Genomic DNA, 18,664 nt, shown 5'->3' with positions numbered 1-18,664 from the left:
TGGCTCCGTGGATTTTTATCAGGTCTTGGAAGAGACAGAGACAGGACATAAAGCAAAAGCAGGGCCACGGGTCTGGCCTTCTCTAGCGACGACGTAAGAACTCTTCCAAGTCAACCATGCCGAGACTGTAACCTCACCAGCGCCAGATCCATTACTCATGGAACAAAACCTGGACTTACAACTCATGGGAAACGGCTACATTTGTGACGGTTGTATTTTAACAAAAAACAAGACCTGGCTCAATCCAAGGATACCTGATGCTAGCGTGCAGGTAGCTAGCTGCTCTGAAAATCACTTTCTTACACTGGAAAGAGAAGCCCTCCAAATTCGTTGTATTTTTGTATAATGACAGTAAAGACCATTCATCCATACATCTATCTATCCATCTGTTTATCAGTTTATCCATCCATCCTTAGTTTCAGCCTGCAAATATTAAAACTATCAGACCTTGGTCTTGTTCACTGGTCATCACACTAATTGAAACATCATTGACATTATCCGGGTTGAGGTGCGCGATGGCATCAGAGATCCTGTCCAATGAGATGAGGGCCTCAGCAGCGTACAGGTGACCGAGAAACCTAAAAGCGGAAGGGATCCCAGTAAACACCGCTCAGGTTTTTTGGTACGGAAGAAACTTGTCAGAACTTACTTGAGTGATCCAGACACCTTGGATTGATGGAGCAACTTCTCGGCATGATTCAAAGCCATCAAGTTGTCTCCTAGTGCTAAGGCCACATAAGCACTGCACGCCAAGATGGAGCATCTACACAGTCAACATGATGTTGCAACTTTAATTGCTTGCACTTCTGTTGGAAGGTATGAATATGTCACCCAAGTCCAATTACCTCAGGTTTTCCACTTCCTGTTTTTTGAGTGGAGATGAAGGCGCCGCAGACAGTAACCTGTCAGCGTCCTGACCTTTCCCACTGCAAGAGATTCATTAGAACAGAGAAAAGAGTGAAGCGTTTCCCTGCAACTCCATAAATTTAATTCCATTTATGTTGCTTTCATCTCATAGAAAACAAATTAAACCTAAATCCAAATTTTGAATCAATTTTAAAGGACAGCCATTTTAGAAGCTTGTGACCATCACAGCATTCATTTGAGAAGTTGAGTAATGATTGGTCAAGCTGCTCCCAAGCAGGGTCAAAATGTCTGGATTTCGCTTCTTGTATTCCACAAATGCCATGTTAAATTCGCTTCCAATGACGGCCACAGACGTCATTGGCATTAACTCATTCAACGCCGGCAGTGAATAAATTAATCAAAATGTCGTGTTTACAAGCTGCATTAAATGTGGCAAGATAGCTCAAGTTCTAAATTATTTGTTTTCTGCAGTTGTAATCAGGTTTTAAAACTTGTCGCCTTTAATTCAAGATAATAAAATTATAATCCGATAAAATAAGCAGTCTTGAATATCACTTAATAAAAATTGTTTACAGATTTCTTTTTTTCTATTCAAGAACAAAACAATAGTTTACTTACATATAGGTTGTTTTTCTAAATTAACAGAATTATTTTCTACTTAGAAAATAATCTTTACTGTCCAACAGGGAACTCCGATGTCTAAATATGGGCAAAATACACCTTTGTATTATTTTTACGCACTGTTTTAAACTGATAACAAAGCAGTGAAGAATACATTTAGTACTTAAATTTTTATTGGTGCCTTCTTTTTTTAATTAATGAGTCCAATGTGCAAAAAAATCCAAATGTGTGCCTAAATCTGTCATTCAGAAATGTATCTTTAGTGTAATATATATGTATACGACACATTTACTGCACACAGACAATAGATTACAAAATAATAGGTTCAACGAATTGTGTTTTTATGCCATGTTTGCACATTTACTGTAATCGTCCGAATTTCGCTGTAAATGGGGACTGGACACCCCTCACGGTATGCGAAATCCGCCAAGTAGCTCTGCTGGCCAAACAATACATCCCACCCCTTTCATAAAATAAATTAAAAAAAATAAATGTTCATGAGCACGAATGTTTCGACCAGTGGGGAAAAAAAAAAGTCTTAAACATGTAAATGGAAACATAAGTACATAATGATAGCGCATTAAATAAAACACAATTATAGCTGAGCTTTGAAAACACACGTCACAATGTGGTATTGCTTTGATGTTGTCAAATGAAAAAAATAACTGCGAGAGACTGAAAAGTACCGTATTTTCTGGACTGTAAGTCGCACCGGAATATAAGTAGTATTTCTTGGGGAGATTTATTTGCAAACACCAAAACCACATGTCATTTTGAAAGGCAATTTAAAATAAAAGGTAACAACGGGCTGAATACGTTTTTACGTATATGAACGTTCCATGATTGACATGCCTGTTAATATCAGTAATGACGTTATTCAGAAAACTCTAGCATAAATAACATGTTCACCAAACGATCATTTTCCCTCCAAATCACTAAATCCAACAAGTTTTCATCCTCTGTGTCAACACTCCGACCACTTCTGTCTTCCAATTCTATTTTCGCTTACGTCAGACTCATCTCCAACTCTCCTTTCTGCCTTTCATTATTTTTAGCTTGTGATCTGCAGAATGATTTTATTTTCGGTGCCATTTTTGTTCAGTTGTTTTTATAAATTAGAAATGTCTTTTAAACAAGTTAAAAAAATTAACTTTGGTAAAATGACGCCTTATCTTCTGACCGTTCATGTCCCGAAAAGGTGGAGTCATTTCGCCCAAGTAATAATTTGCCGTTTGCTCAAAAGTGATTTTCATAAAAGGTGCAAATTCTCTACGCTTTACTGGTCTATTACATTTCCGAAAAAAATGAGTTACTAAGTCATTTTAGTGACGTTTGCGCGATAGTGGGGGCGGGGCATTTGTCGACACAACATGGCCCGGTTGAAATGATCAACACAGGCCTACAGCGCCCTCTTGCGGTTTAGTGTGAAATTGTATACCTCGTAATAATGTGTTAGTCAATAATTCATATAATTTATGACACACCAACTGCCAAACTATGAAAAAAAAACGACTTATAGTCCGGTTCAAAAGACGATGTAGCGAGTGTGGTTACAGTACAGTATTTCTTTCATTCTCTTAATTTATCCGACCTGCAGGCATCACTGTTCTCGCTGCCACTTTCGGTGCTCCCAGACTGACTGGAGCTCTTGGAGCTGTTGTCCATCTTGGCGTCCTGCTGTTGGTGTTCAGGAAGCAGCAAAAGCGAGTTCCTTAGGCAAATGGCTGCAAACTCCATACTCGCGACAGGGATTGCCGCCGATTGGCCCTCACTGGTGGAAAAAAAACCCACAATAAAATAGTGTTCATATTTCAATTGCAAGTTATGTCCATTTCTTCTGTTTTTATTATTCTTGGATGAGGGCTCCGGAACTCACCTGTAAATAGTGTTCTGCATAGACTGGGAGGCCAACACAATCTTGCGATGGTAACCCTGTCCAACAATAGACTGGACAATGCCTTTTTTACAAGGTAAACCTTTGCTTTCTTGTTCTGAGCCCTGCAAGCAAACAGCAATAGACAATAAAACATGGGTTTATAATCAGTTACCCCAAAATGAAATGATTTGACTTGATGTACCCCTTTGTTAGCAGAGATGCAACACTCGGCGAGCCGCAGCCACAGTCGAGGGTTGGAATGGTAAACCTGCACCGCCTCAATCAGGCACTCGAACGCGGCCAGCGGCCTGCCGATATGCAGCAGCTGGATGCCGCAGTTATACAGAAGCTCGTAGCGTTTGTTGGCCCGTAAAGCACACATGGGGATGCCAGTGAATTTCTTAGCTGCAAGGTAGAAAAATGTATAAGGTGAGTTGCATACCTTTGGAAAACTGTTAACTGACGGGATGGTCAACAAATTCATTTTCAAGGAAAACCTGCAAATGATTACAAATACCGCTTTTAGAATAGAATCAACTACAAATAGGCATTAGACCTTGGTACTAAGTACACAATCACTAAAGAACCTGAGGTGTATAAACGGTTTATTCTCAGGGCAACCCACAGAAAAAAAGGATGCAAGGCCAGTTTGACTTTTGATTTTACTGTACTTTACCACAAATCACAAAACCAAAGTTTTGACTTTTGTTTGTAAAAAGAAATCTAAATAGCCTTATATAAGGTTAGTATGGAATTTTAGATTTTGGCGTTCCTTTCAAACATAAAAACAGTAATTTGGGATTTGAAAAAAAAATGCAAAAAAAAACATCCTTTAGGTGGAAAAATTCATTTTAGTATACATTGCTATTGGCAGGAAAATGGTCGATGGACAGCAAATGGCCATTGGCCATTTGTTGGGAACAATCCGGATGTATATAGTGTAACCACAAGTTACAAAGCTAACCTTGGTTCGGTGAGCCTGTTTGTTTATACCTAGAATGTATTCTTAACCTTTAAACTAATTAAAATGCAAATAACCCATTCAAGCCCCCTAACTTACTTTTTTTGTTGTTAAAAGGAATTCTCATGGAAAACAAAACTACTGCGAAAATACTGCAACCTGTTGCAAAAAATTTACGATGGCTATTGGGTAATGAGGGGCACACAGTATGATTATGACTCCTTCAATGTGGTCTATCCAATTTTTATTCCTGTTTCCATAATAGTACATTGGTAAATAGAAAAAAATATATATATAAATTGAAACATTGGTGAATTATGCCATACTTACATATTCCAAAGATTATTCTGCTGCATATTTGTTATGTCACAGTTTACAAAAACTTGGATTGCCAATCATAAGTATGGAATTAAAAAAGAAAAAAACATACAGATGAACTTCTAAGTCAATACTAAAAGTTGTACCGTATAGTCATCAATCAAACCTCATAGAGCAGGCCGAGCAGCCAACTACTGCCCAATGGCCACATGCGACCAGACAGGCTCTTTAATCCAGCCAGCCAAACAAAAATTGTGAAAATATAACGACAATACATAAATAAAGAACAAAAATTCCATTTTTGTTGTTGTTGTGCAAATCTCTTCATCTATGTACCTTTGTTTTTCTTCATGTGTTACTGAGGTATCGTTTTTTTAAACTATGCATCGAAAAAAACGTTGGTTGTGTCATATGTGTCCTCTTACAGAAAGCAAATTAAAAGAATATATTTCCCACCTCCATATTTTTAAATTTGTAACATTTTTGGAAAAGGGCCAGGGAGCCACTCCGCAGCGCTAAAGAGCTGCATGTTGCCGACGTCTGTCAAAACTATCAAATTGGGAATCGCACCGTTTTTAAACAAAGCCTTTTCTTAAGAAGCCGGATTGGCTTATCAATGAATATGAATTCTTAGAACAAACCTACGGGCTTCTCCTGTAATCGCCACAGGCACCACATTGGAGAAACCTCAGAGTGACTCTCTTCGAACTCACCATGCCCGTTGCCGCCATCTCCAAGCTGTGCACAAGTGTGATCATTTTCTTGCAATGCCTTCTTGAAGTAGAAAATTCCAAGATTATGCTTCCCCATTGCAAAGTGAATGCAGCCAAGGTTGTTCCAGAACATACAACGGACACATTCACCTAAAGGAGACCAGACAAAATCAAAACGGAATTAGCATGAAAGCACTAATAAATAAAAACGACAACATGTGCCAAACAACCCCCGGCTTAGCAAAGATAGCAAAACGGACACAAAGTAGAGTCACCTGTCTTGATGGGTCCGGGGTGTTCTGCTATATTGGAGCTGTTGAGCAGCTTCACTGCTTTCCGGTAGTTTCCTCTCAGATATTCAAAATTGCTTTTGAGGAATAGTGACGGTGAAGACTGACAGGCAAAAGGAAAGATAGGTTTAAATCATTGAATTCTTTGAAAACAAACTGTTGAAGATTTTATTTTATGGGGTAAAACGGAAAGAAGAAATCATACGAGCATCATACAAACCATTTAACATACGCCACCTCAACCTTGAAATATTATGAGAATCCCCTTTTCAGATTATCGTATACATTTTTTAAGCCTTCTTAATAACACAGACGCTCTTACGGACATCCGAGTTACGAAAAACGGTAGGTACGAACATTTTTTGGGGGGATGACGAAAAATAACCGGACATTGCTGAACGTTAGATTTATGTAGTGCTTCTTTCCGCCACTACCAGCGAGTGGTGCTGCGAGAGCTCACCCAGCAAACCAAAGAAGAAATCTGCTTCATCTTCCTAGTTAGAGTGTAAACATACTATACTGTATCTCCAGCGCGCTAAGAACTTTGGCATTTTTATCGTCTAATATCTTGTGCATCCATTCAATGTGGTTGGTGTAAAGTGTAAAACAGAGGCGAGTCCTTTCTTTTAAAATAAAAGTGGAATGAGAAAGCTTTATGTGGTTGAGAAAATGGTCTGAGCGAGTTTTTTCGGCCACTTTTTCCCACGGAGGAGGACCGCTTGAAGCGCAAGTAAAAAAGTAAGTAAAACCTCACTTTATCTTTATAGAGCATATTATTTTATGAAAGGTTTATTTTTCAGTACAAAACAATACAGGTTACTTATACAAGCCTTAAACATACTTATGTAAACATACCAAATATTGCATTGAGGCAACTTACGAACAAATCAAACTTACAAACGATTGTCTCGTTTGTAAGTAGGGCAGCGTCTGTAATCAACTGGAATAAAGGATTTCGTTTATTCTCATCATGCTTCACCAATTTTTTGTTATAAAAAAATCCCAACTGTTTCTTTCCCACAATCATTGATTGCATTAATGGCTAGACTTAAACATTGACTTAACAATGAGTGTTTTTGCATTGGTTTTTGATCTTTTTTTTCCATCTAGGTAGACGCAGTAAAAAGAAAAATTCCAGCCAAGTAACTGTTTTAAGAAGGTTATAAAAATATCTAGCATGGCACAATGCAGATAATATTTTTATATAAGGGACAATATTATCTTCCCACTGTTTTGATCATATATTTTATATTAAGGATTTTCTCTTATTTGACATGAAATAAAAGTTCTACATACATTGTAGTAGCAAAAACGCAATATTCGTCATCTTATTAGAAACATGTTAAAAAATACAGTGAAATAAAAGAAAAACACCTTAAAAACTCTTTTAAAGCGTCATTTTCCCTTTTCTACAAAAAAACCCCATTCGAAATACAGTGGAATAAGAAAAGAAATACTTCTTAAATATTTTTAGCATATCCTTTTTAATTCCACAACCAAAAGTTAAAATATTAATATAATAATAATAATAATAATTTCCTTGTATTGTCATTCTGTGTAACAATGTACACAGAACGAAATGTCGATTGCACCTGACCCGTTGTAGCGAGCCGATGCAGCCGCAGCCAACAGAGGGCGCCGCCGACCACTTTTTAAGTCTTAGGAATGACTCGGCCGGGGCGCGAACCACCGACCTCCCAGTCTCAAAGCGGGCGCCTTACCATCTAGGCTACTGTAACAATTGGGAACAACGATTTGGCACAGGAACAATTAGTTGTTTGCAACCACTCTGGTTAATTCTGCATTGATGCTACTCCAAGACATTATTTTGATATATCAAGCCCCCCTGGGAAATGCCCAAAATCATCCACAGGAGCAATGTAACAATTATAACCATACTGAGCCACCACAAAGCAAGGACTGTTCTATCCAATGTGATCATAAAAAAGTGAAGAGTGCTCACATTTCCTGCTGTGTTCATCACAGACTTGATTTCCCTTTTGCACAATTTGGAAGATTTCATCTGAATGTAGGCTCTTACTTTGTACTGCGATAGAAGAAAAAGTCATTATGGATCCAATAGCAAAAAATTAGGCATGTTATCAAGCATACCTGGTGCATTTTCGATTTAGCTGCCTCGATCATGGCTGAAAACTCTGCCTTTTGGTGTGCACCATCTTTGTTGTTCTTGAATTTAAAAAAACTGTTAAAAGCCAATACTACAAAAAAAATATTGCATGCATTGTTCAATCAAAAAGCAGGGCCTAATGCATTCTAGAATTCACATACCGATACGAACATTCCAATTATGTTGTGAAGAGCAAAAACAGAAATACAATTTGATACTGGGTACCTGTCCCTTGCCGTTCTTGCTGCTGCCCTGCACTGACAGCTTATCGAGGACAGCCAACAGGTGGAGGGCCTTTTCTGGCTGGAACGTGAGTAGGTACAAATCCACCAGCAGGAAACACACAGCCTGAGCAAACTTCTCTTCTAGGACAAATAAAAGAATGACTCCACGGCCAAAAATCCAGAAGCACCATCATGATTACTGTGCAGATGAAATACTCTACTAGAATAACACATCTTACCCCACTGGAGAGAAATGTTACTTGTTTTACCGGAATTGTTTCATTTTAAGTTATTTCAACTTGATTTTCAATCCAATAATTTTTTTATAAGAGAAATTTCCTTACAAATCTAGACGTACTAACATCTTTATTTTTCAGATCACACAGATCAAATGCTCTACAAAACACATCTTACCCCATCGGCAGAAAATGTTGATTATTTTACATTTTTTTAGTTCAAGATATTTCAACTTGTTTTTCAGTAGGATCATTTACACTTAAAAAAAGCTCAATTGTGTAATCCAGCAGACGGTGAGTCAGTTTTCTTGCATAAGGGTTTTTTTTTTTATTTCTAATCTTGGTAGTAAATATTTCTTAAATTTGGAAAGTTATCTACTATGCGTTGGTTCAGATTATTGTGCTTGTATAGTGAGGATTTTCTAAATCTATTAGAGAAATTACATTACAAATCCAGACGTACGAACATTTTTCCTTTGCATATCACACAGATCACATACCCTAGTAAAAGTTCTTATCAGTTTGAAGAAAATGATGCTTGGCTTACCTGTAAATTTTCAATTGTAACATATTTCAAATTGTTTTTTTGTTCTAAATATTTATACTTAAAAGGGGCACTGTGTAATATTTAGTGCCTCCTCGTGGTTAGAAAAAGACCTTCAGTTAAAAAAATAACAAAAACATTCAGTTAAATATTGGGCAAATATACATGAACCATCATGCTCGTGTTAACTTTCATGAAAACATAGGTCAAGAAATTTGTATTTTTTTGACATAGTGAAATCCTGACCCAAAGGTCGCCGCCCTGCTTGTCTGCCGTGTTGTCGCTTGTTGGTTTGCTTGCTGATTTGCTTGCTGATTTGCTTGCTGCTACACTGCGATCATTTGGCAATGGTTTTCGTTTGCATTAGACCATATTTTTCAACCACTGCAAGCAATGATTAATCATCATGATGTGTCGTGGGTAATTATCCAATTTGTGTGCCTGTGCAGTCTAACGAAAGTTATCTTTCATTTAGAATTACTTTTATAGGAGATGCAACAGCACTGGCTGGTAGTTTTCCGAGGTATTTTTTTTCAATAAAAGAAATGTACTTAGGCTCACAAATAGGCCGAAAACACAGCATTAGACAATACAGTGCCATCTAATGGTCAAATATTACACACTGGGCCCTCTAAATAAGCAGAATTGGCCGATCTAGCAGATGGTGCATTCGTTTGCTCAGTGAGGTTTTTAATTGTTTTAAATCTATACTTAAATATACTTAAAACTAGCACTTTATTCCTGTTGCTATATTAACACATTAGTAGAAGGAAAACAATGGAGAAAAGGGGAGAAAATAAATACATAAATAGAAATTTAAACATTGGAGGATTAAGCCATAACATTTTTTTCCTAAGGATTAAAAATGTTTTTTGCAGTGTAAATTCAATGCAGTGCAACACACATAAATTATGGATTCATTACGGATTGATTTCTTTTCATAGGAATAGAATAAAAATTTGTCATTGAAACTTGAGTAATATAATCAGAATAAAAAGTGCCATCCAAAAGTGTACTATAACATACAATAAGATAAAATAACACATTAATTTGTAATGTGTTTTTTTTATTTTATTCTGTGTAGATTTTTTTAAATATTTGAGAACAGTAGAACTTTTTTTTATCAAAGCTTTTCTAGTGAAAGACCCAATTTGGCCCACTGTTACCCAGACCAAAGATTGAGCAGCCCCAGAGTAATGAGTCTGTGACCCCTGTTGTTGATGGTTAAAATTCATGTTCTTCCAAAATTAGAAAACAATACTTAAAATTAACTTTAAGGCCTCTTATTTTGATTATTGATTAGTATCATTATTATTTCGTTTGAAAAACAAGTCCAAAATATAATAAGTTATTATTAACATCTGTAAGGTATTAAGTGTAATAACAATTTAAAATAAACAAAATAATAAAGAGCAATTTTAAACAAAAAATTTATACCAATGGGGTAAGAATGTGATTTCCTGCATACACTTCCCTGCAACGTACCAAACGGTTCCAGAAATTGATACAGCTTCTCCCCAATAGAAATTGCTTCCGAGTATTGCCGCATATGATAGTGGATAATGGCTTGATTGTAGTACAACAAACTATTCTCAACATCATCCAATCCATCGACATCTTCAGTGGCTGAGTTAACCTGCAACAGGGTTGCATTATTCTTAGACATCTTACGATAACAAGCTGAAAAGGATACAAGGCACGTTGAACCACTTACCTGGGTCTTCATGGCCATTAGGCTTTGCTTAAAGTGCCCTGTGGTAGTCTGACCACTTTTATAAAACTCAACAATAGTTTTATTCAAAGCGATCTTGTAGTCCTCCTTATTCAGCTCCTGCAGGGATTCAAGGCGTCGCAGAGAATCGTCATATTTTCCAGCCTGTAAATAAAGTACAGTAATAATTGTATGCATTGTGATTTTGCCCACTCATTTATTGCTATTTTCCTTCAATTAAAAATTAATCTTTAACCTTATTTGAAACAAAATGAGAAAAAAAAATGTTTACTGAAATAATGGTTTTGGAAGGGGAAATATTATCACTAATAATCATGGTGGTGACAACCAGGTTGAACAAGTAAAGTAATTTCACTACTAACTTGCTCATTAGGAGGGAAAAAAAAGTTTCACAATTTTCTCAAGGAATTATGTAGTTTAAAACACAGGAACACTTACCACAAACAATTCATATGCGCTGGCTGCCATTTCTTTCTCTTGATCTGTCATACCAGGGGAAGAAGAGTTGTCATGTTTGGACTCATTTTGGTCTGATTTAAAAAAAAAAAAAAAGGAAAAAAAAAGAAAGTGTAAAATTCGGGAAAAATCACTATCTCGTCTTGAGCCATAAATACTTAAGATACACAAGAAATTCTGTCGTCCTAGCAGATAGTTTCCCTAGCTTTCATTTTCGTATACTTTCCAAATAAACTAGAAACAGTATTTGTTTCTACACTGCTTCATTAATTTGTCATCACAACTTTACCAAAAATCTGGCAGAAGCTCAAGTTACGAATGGAATTTACACCGAAACAGAGATGGGCATGGCTTTATCAGTTTTTGCAAAATGGATCCTGTTTAAGAATTATACTACTCTTACACTGTATCACAACCCTTCATTTTTTTCTGGAACATTGGCCTGGGAAGTGGCACATATGATATAAAGTCTTGCATTGGCGTTGCAGACGACAGTTGTTTTACTTTTATGTAGTGTGTTGTTCCCAAATTTGAATAATAGATTAATTTACTAAAATTGAAATAAGCAATGGTCACATGCAATACTTACTGGCAAAAATCACTCATGCCTCATAAATTGCAGCCTATAATATTGTGTGAATAAGAAGCTTAATGCCTACTTGGTGGAGATCAGAAGGAAAAAAAACTAATGGAATTAGAATTAGAATAATGGAATTAATACTTTGACAGCTATTGTCATTGCTAAAAATGATACAGGGAAGAAGTATCAGCCTGGATGTTGCACAGTGCATGCATTCTGAACCATCGGACCGGCGCCTGGACCTGATGCATGCCATCATCTAAAACAGGGGTCGGCTCTTTCTATGAGTATCTGTGGCTCAGAGACCAATTTAATTGCATGCAAAATTTCTCCATCTTGTTCAAAACCGGAATTATCTATCCTATTCAGGTACACGTAAAGCCAAACCAAAGCTAAATTCAAAGTAACAATTCGCAGTATATATAGGGCACGTTTTCACTACAATTTACAGTCAAGGTGTCACACAAAAAAAGGGGGGAAAAAAACTCGTTTTGGCTGTACAACGCTAAAGAATCCTTTATTTAAAAGTTCACTATATAATCTGTGTTCAGTGTTCAGATACTTTATGATGAATCCACAGAACTGTAAATACGCCAAAACACCGGAAGAGAACTTAGTCATTTGATTGGGTGAATGGGAGGGATGGGTGGAGCTATGCAAAAAGTACAAGCATTCCCTCCCATCTCTCGCCAAAGGTAAGCACATAAGGCTCCCTATTCTCAGAATGTTGTGACGTTTTTACAAAATAACTGCTTGCATCTGGTTTTGAAACCAATATGTATGAAAAAAAGGGTCAAAAGGAGTTTATCCGATCTTGAGTAATTGCAAGAAAGAGACAAGTTTAAAGTGGTCTGTTTGTTAATTTTGGGACAGGGGCTCTGGCATTATTCTCTTTTCATAATTTTTATCAAATCATCAAAAATAAATGTGCTGAAAACTAAGCTTTTGTCTGGGGCGCCGGTTTAGCAATTTAGTAAATTTGTCTCATAATATATGGTGTGGCTCTTTCCCAAAATAAAATTAATATTTTTTGCTTTTATGGCTCTTTGAGTCAAAAAGGTTCCCGACCCCTGATCTAAAACCTGCTGTGTCGGTTGGTACTTTGAGACAAAAAGCCTGTCATTGCTGCCAACTGGACTTGCATGATTTCAGTTATTAATTATATTTAATGTTGATTCTTTAATGTCCGTTGATGCCCTTGCAACATCAATTGCAGCCTGGTCATCTTGAAAGGGCAAATACCTCACGTGCAAACACTATTCAAGGCTTCTTAATTTTCCTCATGCTGTGTTTTACTTTTTAGATTTTCTTTGCCCTTGCATAGGTTTTAAATTAGATGTTGTGATTTAGGGCTGTACTAATTGACTTCATTTAAAAAAAAACATGATGGCGTGACGCAGTAGAAGTGTACATAGAATGTTCATGCTTCTGCAGGTGGATATTGGAGCTATAATGTTGTAATTGCTAAAGTATTGCCAAAGAAAGACCCTAACCCTAGACTGACAGATGACGAAATAACAGATTTACACTATAATGCAATGAGGTTCTCCCTAGTGTCAAAATGTCAAAAGTGGTATTACTAAACAGCGTTTTCATTTCCCTGTGAGAGAAGCAGAAAACTGCAATACATTTAAAGTTTCCGGTAATTACATTATGTTTTGCATTTAAAACATGTCTAAACAGCAAAGAGGAAAGTTAGCATTGTAAACTATCTATTTTGCATACAAATTAACACATACACGATGTTAATCATTAGACGGGCTCACTTATATCAAGGATTCCCTCGAAATCATAACAGTAGTCAAACTCCCCCGATTTGCTAACTTGCTAACAACGCTCTTACCTGTGCTTTCTGCCATATTTTAACTTCTGACGCCGGATCGTGATGTTCAATCTGCACACAGAGCGAAGTAAAGTGCTGATTTTAATAATTCGCCAAATAAAGCTTAAATAATTGACTTGGAAGCGTTCTATGAGCTCAATGTTGAAGACTGCAGCTACACACATAAAAAAATCTGTCGCGATTCATATGCTTCGTTGTTGGTTGACGACAACTAGAAACTAAAGCACCAGAATTAGGTAGCGCCTTCTATAGGTCGGAGTATAAAATAATATTTCTTTGAAATACAACCGAAGTTTACGACATTTTTTGCACATTAGTTGACCGGTTTATGCACAAGTTAATTTTATACTGTAATTCTTACAATGTAAAATGCTGTTCTAATATTCAACTTTAAATGTCTAGTCAAAAATAAGAAGATGAAAAAAATAACCATATTAAAATAATACAAAAATACCTAAAATGAGCAAAATAATCTTAGATCAATCAATATTATTTAAATTTTGCAGTGTATAACTTTATAATATTTTAGGTCTACTACAGAAGTGCAAAACGAGAGATACTTTTAGTTCCTAATTCACGCAAAAGGTACCCAGTTTGATATCCATTTCTTAAAAAAACAGCATGATGTTACTATGTTGTTACAATGTTATCACCAGGTTAATAATTGGAAGCGTCAAATAGTCAGTCAACCACAGAAAAAAACATATTACTAGAAAATCAAAATAACCTTGCACTGGTGAGATATCATTGGCCCACCAGTAGCTGTCAATTATTTAAGCTATCTATCTTCAGAACAAGTCCGCAAGAACCTCAACTTTCCTTAGGGGCACCCTGGTGCCCGCAGGCACAACGTTGGAGACCCCTGGCCTAAAGTATATAGTCATAATGACCTTTATCCTACAACTTCTGCCTCACATGCAAGCCACTAGGATTGGAGGTGACCCCATCTGCCTGTCTCCCAGCCTCTTCAACCTGCTGCTGTCAGAGTAAAGATTGCAGTCTCTCAGAGCCAAAACCAGCAGGCTCAAGGACATCTTTTTGCATCAGGATTCTGAACTCTCTTCCTGCACTACCCTCTCTCCCACCTCTCTGCCTTCTTCCAAATGAACGCCAACAGTTCTACTGTATTGAGATTCCGGCTATACTTTGCAAATTTATTGTTTAAAACTTTTTTTCTAATTTTCTATGCATACTTTTTCTATTTTTATATGCCTGTTGGTTTGGTTATGTTATCCCTCAATCACTAGGGTTGTAAAGGCACAATTTCCTGTGGTGTGTCTGGAGCAAGTACATCCTGGTGGCTCCCATCCCTCTCCGTGCATTTTTTTTCTTTTTTTGGATGAAAAAAGACAAAAGAACGTTCAACTTGCTGCTAATTGTTCTTGCTGCTATTTGTTATTTGTGCCTTATATTGCATGTTTGCAAGCGGAAAAGAGGAACTTTTAAATGAAGTCATTAATAACTGTAACACATTACTTTTTTTTTTCAGTTAAACGCCCAACACTGCCTATAAGTAGAATTGTCTTTTATCGGTGAATAAATGTAATTCCACACTTAGGTGCCATAAATGAAAAACGAAAAACTCTAATAACATGCTCAAGAAAGTTTTTATTTTAAAGGGATCATCAATCTTTGTCACAAAATTAATCATGGGAAGTGAAAACAAATTTGAACATGAATTATAACATGGCTGTAACAATATACCCATGAATAAACCATTTCAAGCTAGCTGACACCTGCAGTGTTTGTGGTTATGGGGGTGGAGGAAGGAGTCTGAGTGTTGTTGTGACTCTTATACAAAGAAAGAAAAGTCCCACTGCACTCAGAGATGGACAAGTTCAACGCGTTCCTGAAAATTGCCAACAAACAGACAAACTTGGGTTTTGGTTTAGTCTCCCTGCTGACGGCCGGAGGAGAGCAGATCTTCTCCTCGGTGCTCTTCAAGTGTCCTTGCAATGAGGTCAACTTCTTGTACGGGATGGTGTTCCTGCTGGTACCTGCTCTGGCTCTGCTGCTCCTGGGTTACATTTTGAGTAAAAAAATGTGGAAGATGATGACAGGCTTTTGTCAACGCGAGAGCAATCAGTCCTGCTGGAAGAAGACGTCTCACTGCGTCAAGATCATCTTTCAGATTAGCACCACAGCGGTGGTGGCCCCTTCCAGTTGGATCGCCGTGGCTCTGCTGAACGGGAGCTACTTCGAGTGTGCCATGACAGGTGTTAATGTCGGTTATTACAGTGAGCGTCTCTGTGGAGGTGCTGATTCCCTGGTTGACTGCCGAAAAGAGCTCCACAGGTTCCCGTGCGGAAAAGGTAGCAGTGTCAGCGACAGAAACGCTGTTTTACTCACCCTCAGGGCTCACTCACAGGTTAGTTCAAAAACTTGGCTGGGCACAAAAGGTTACTTTGAAATATGAACGTTTGCATTAGAATGCAGCGTATTTTAAGGATTCAAATATGTGTTGGATGAATACCGTTCATGGCCAAAGTGCTCGACAATGACTGATCTTTGAGACTAAAAATCTATATTTAAAATTTTATTTGATTGAAATGCAAATGTAATAAAACATTTAAGGTCATGTGCATAAAGTCCAGTGCCATCTAGTGGGGAACTACTTCCTATATCAGACCACACTTTACAAGTCTTGGAATGAGTGAGTGGTTAGCAAGAAATCGCTGGTCTGTATAACCATATAACAGGGGACGGGAACCTTTTCGCCAAACCCGCATTTTATTTCACTGTGTGACATTTGATGATTTCATCATTCTATGAAATAATAATAATACTAGAGCCTGTGTCCTATATCAATAATATACAACTTTATATACTGGACCGAACCCATTTCACTCCCAACGTTACATTGGCTTTGCACATGCTCAACTCTGTCAAGCGTTAACCGGAATTGGGAGAACACAGATGAAATCTGCATGAACAAACTTTTATTTCCAAGCCATATGTTCTTGTCATGATTACTCATTGCCCTCACTTGTGCCCTTTTGTTTGGCAGTAGCTGCTGCTCGTTGCCTGATTGATTCCCCTCCTATTTAAACTCAGTACTCCAGTCACTCCTTGTCAATCCGTCAGCGAACCTCCGCATACGCAAGGCAAGCACTTTGACTCTGGCTCCCGGTTGTTGAGGCTCATTTAAACCTTACTTTTTTCCGTAAATAACGGTTTTAAAACAAGTTAAATGGTCACAAAAAACTGCAAACAAAAAGTTCCCAGAGGTGTTTACATTCAGCGTAGTGGCCGCGGGGAGAGAGAGGGGAGCATGCTATGTGTGCAGTGATCTGCCCACCCCTACCACCCACTCAATTAAATTGCTCTATGTGGTTGGCTGGCGTTTTCGGGTGTGTTATGTTAAAGTTTGTTATGTGGGTTTTTATCATAAAGTGTCTCAACAGTGAGCATACATTATTTAATGAGCTTCTATATAAAGGATTATTTAGAGATTTACGGACAAAACGGGATCAGTGGGTGTGACACCTTGACCGTAAACTGTCGATTAAGGGCTATACAAATAAACGTGACTTGCCCCGACTTGACCAGTAGAAACTGTGCCCGTTATATACTGATTCGAACCCATTGACATGTCAGCGTCGCCCTGGGTATGCACGCACCAAACTTGGCATTGGGTTTATCAGAATCTAGACGTGTCAAATTAACTTATCCCGGGCAACCTTTTATCTCCAAGCCATATGTTCTCATGAAAAGAGCCATATCTGGCTTGCGAGCCATAGGTACCCGACCCATGTTTTACAGGTTTCCCTCCACGATACACATACATGCCTGTTTAAACAGCAAGCGGTGCAAAACCTTAAACAGAATCTTGCTGAATAAACGTAACTATGCGCTTGTGAAGTGGAAACTAAAACATGTAGGACTATAACTGGATTTTGGGACCCATGGATGAAATGGGAAAAGATATTTGAAATTAAATACTAAAAACGTATACGAAGTTTTAAATGACTTAGAATTCATCTTGTTTGATATAATGTCTATTAATGGTTACAGATCCTCGGCTGGCTGTTGATTGCGTCCGTCATGTTGTCCAACCTTTTGTTGACCTGCTTGGCTCGGTGCACCTCACCTGTGAGCTACCTGCAGCTCAAATTCTGGAGGGTTTATTCTCAGGAGGAAAGCAACCTCATGGACTCCTACACTGCCACACATGCCAAAGAACTCGCAGAGAGAAACCTGAAAAGTTTTTTCAAAAAGACAACACCCCAGGATGTCATTAGCCCATCCAACAAAGATTGGGAGAAAATCTCTACGCTGTACAAGTTCAGCACAAAAGATTATTACTACAGTACATTGCACAAATATGTGGAGACGGGTATGATTCAAATGGTTTCCGGTAAATCTGTGGAGTCGCCTGCAGATAATCCCGCAGTTCTTAATTTCGTAGATGAAGGAGGGATCGGTTTGTAGTTTGCAAGCATGCCCATCAACTGGGCTGTGTATTTTAGAGTTGCTGCGCGTTAGCCAAAATACATGATATTCTTGTAAAGGCTTTTAAAAGTTACTTAGAACACAAACACATATTTGGATTTAATCCAAGATCAGGCAAGCAGATTCAGAGATCTGCAGGTCATGCTTATGGCGGATGGGGTTGGGCGATAACTGGACTTTTTGTACCGATCCATTCAAAGTACAGGGTAGTGTCGATTGATACCAATCTAAAATCAATAATTTTTCTTGGAAATGTCGTTATCATTAGATAATTGAACCCTTCCCTCCTTGAGTTTGTCAATAAATACCATAAACAGCTCAATGATTTTAGGCACCAGAATGTATCATTTATTAATCAAATAACTAGATTCCAAACTTTAACAGTGAAACCATAAATGAATATACACATTTTTATTACAACAGTTTCAGTACAAAAGCCACCCAAAAAAATGTCAACAAGACAACTACCAGTACAGTACATTTTATTGTACAATATTTTGAAAATAAAGTCAGTAATGCAAATAAAGCATAAATTATCTCTCATTCACAGCCTTTGGGGCAATCCATGCGGTAAAGTGGCTCTTTCACAAAATTGGTTGAAGAGCAAAGTATCAATCCCAGGACAATAAGTATCCATCCAACTCAAGTACTTGCTTATAAATATTTGGATTGATATGCCCACTTCCAATGGTGAATGGCATTTTCTTTTAGTCATTTATTTATATAGGACTGTAGTGTGTTGTATCATTTATAAATGCATGTAAAAATAATTACACAGATGGAAATAACTTTAAAAAGAGTTTATTTTTAAGTAACAATAGTT

At 37.5% G+C, this 18,664-nt stretch overlaps 2 protein-coding genes across 9 annotated transcripts in view; one reads left to right on the top strand and one right to left on the bottom strand.

The window, feature by feature from the left end:
- Window positions 1-18,664, bottom strand: part of cnot10 (CCR4-NOT transcription complex, subunit 10) — a 33,250-nt gene that overhangs the window by 5,143 nt on the left and 9,443 nt on the right. For 2 of the 8 annotated variants that reach the window (XM_088326260.1, XM_088326261.1), the window contains exons 2-16: window positions 13,390-13,440; window positions 10,949-11,040; window positions 10,493-10,654; window positions 10,264-10,414; window positions 8,000-8,139; window positions 7,759-7,833; window positions 7,610-7,693; window positions 5,632-5,749; window positions 5,357-5,506; window positions 3,567-3,769; window positions 3,365-3,486; window positions 3,080-3,259; window positions 846-926; window positions 650-763; window positions 448-578 (exon numbers count right to left, since the gene is read on the bottom strand). In XM_088326260.1, coding sequence (XP_088182386.1) covers window positions 448-578; window positions 650-763; window positions 846-926; window positions 3,080-3,259; window positions 3,365-3,486; window positions 3,567-3,769; window positions 5,357-5,506; window positions 5,632-5,749; window positions 7,610-7,693; window positions 7,759-7,833; window positions 8,000-8,139; window positions 10,264-10,414; window positions 10,493-10,654; window positions 10,949-11,040; window positions 13,390-13,405 — 1,819 coding nt within the window. In that variant the 5' untranslated portion in view covers window positions 13,406-13,440. Of the gene's footprint in view, window positions 1-447; window positions 579-649; window positions 764-845; window positions 927-3,079; window positions 3,260-3,364; window positions 3,487-3,566; window positions 3,770-5,356; window positions 5,507-5,631; window positions 5,750-7,609; window positions 7,694-7,758; window positions 7,834-7,999; window positions 8,140-10,263; window positions 10,415-10,492; window positions 10,655-10,948; window positions 11,041-13,389; window positions 13,616-17,479; window positions 17,587-18,664 lie in introns of those variants that run through there. The other 6 variants (XM_088326259.1, XM_088326266.1, XM_088326267.1 and 3 more) reach the window with 6 other exon arrangements.
- calhm6 (calcium homeostasis modulator family member 6) lies at window positions 15,147-18,656 on the top strand. The gene is made up of 2 exons (XM_088326268.1): window positions 15,147-15,757; window positions 17,404-18,656. The coding sequence occupies exons 1-2, from the start codon at window positions 15,218-15,220 to the stop codon at window positions 17,818-17,820; spliced, it is 957 nt and encodes a 318-aa protein (XP_088182394.1). The 5' UTR covers window positions 15,147-15,217; the 3' UTR covers window positions 17,821-18,656.

The sequence above is a fragment of the Urocampus carinirostris genome, chromosome 2, assembly GCF_059441175.1.
Source record: "Urocampus carinirostris isolate Australia breed hairy pipefish chromosome 2, RoL_Ucar_1.0, whole genome shotgun sequence".
Lineage (NCBI taxonomy): Eukaryota > Metazoa > Chordata > Actinopteri > Syngnathiformes > Syngnathidae > Urocampus > Urocampus carinirostris.
This window is presented reverse-complemented; position numbering and strand designations above follow the sequence as displayed.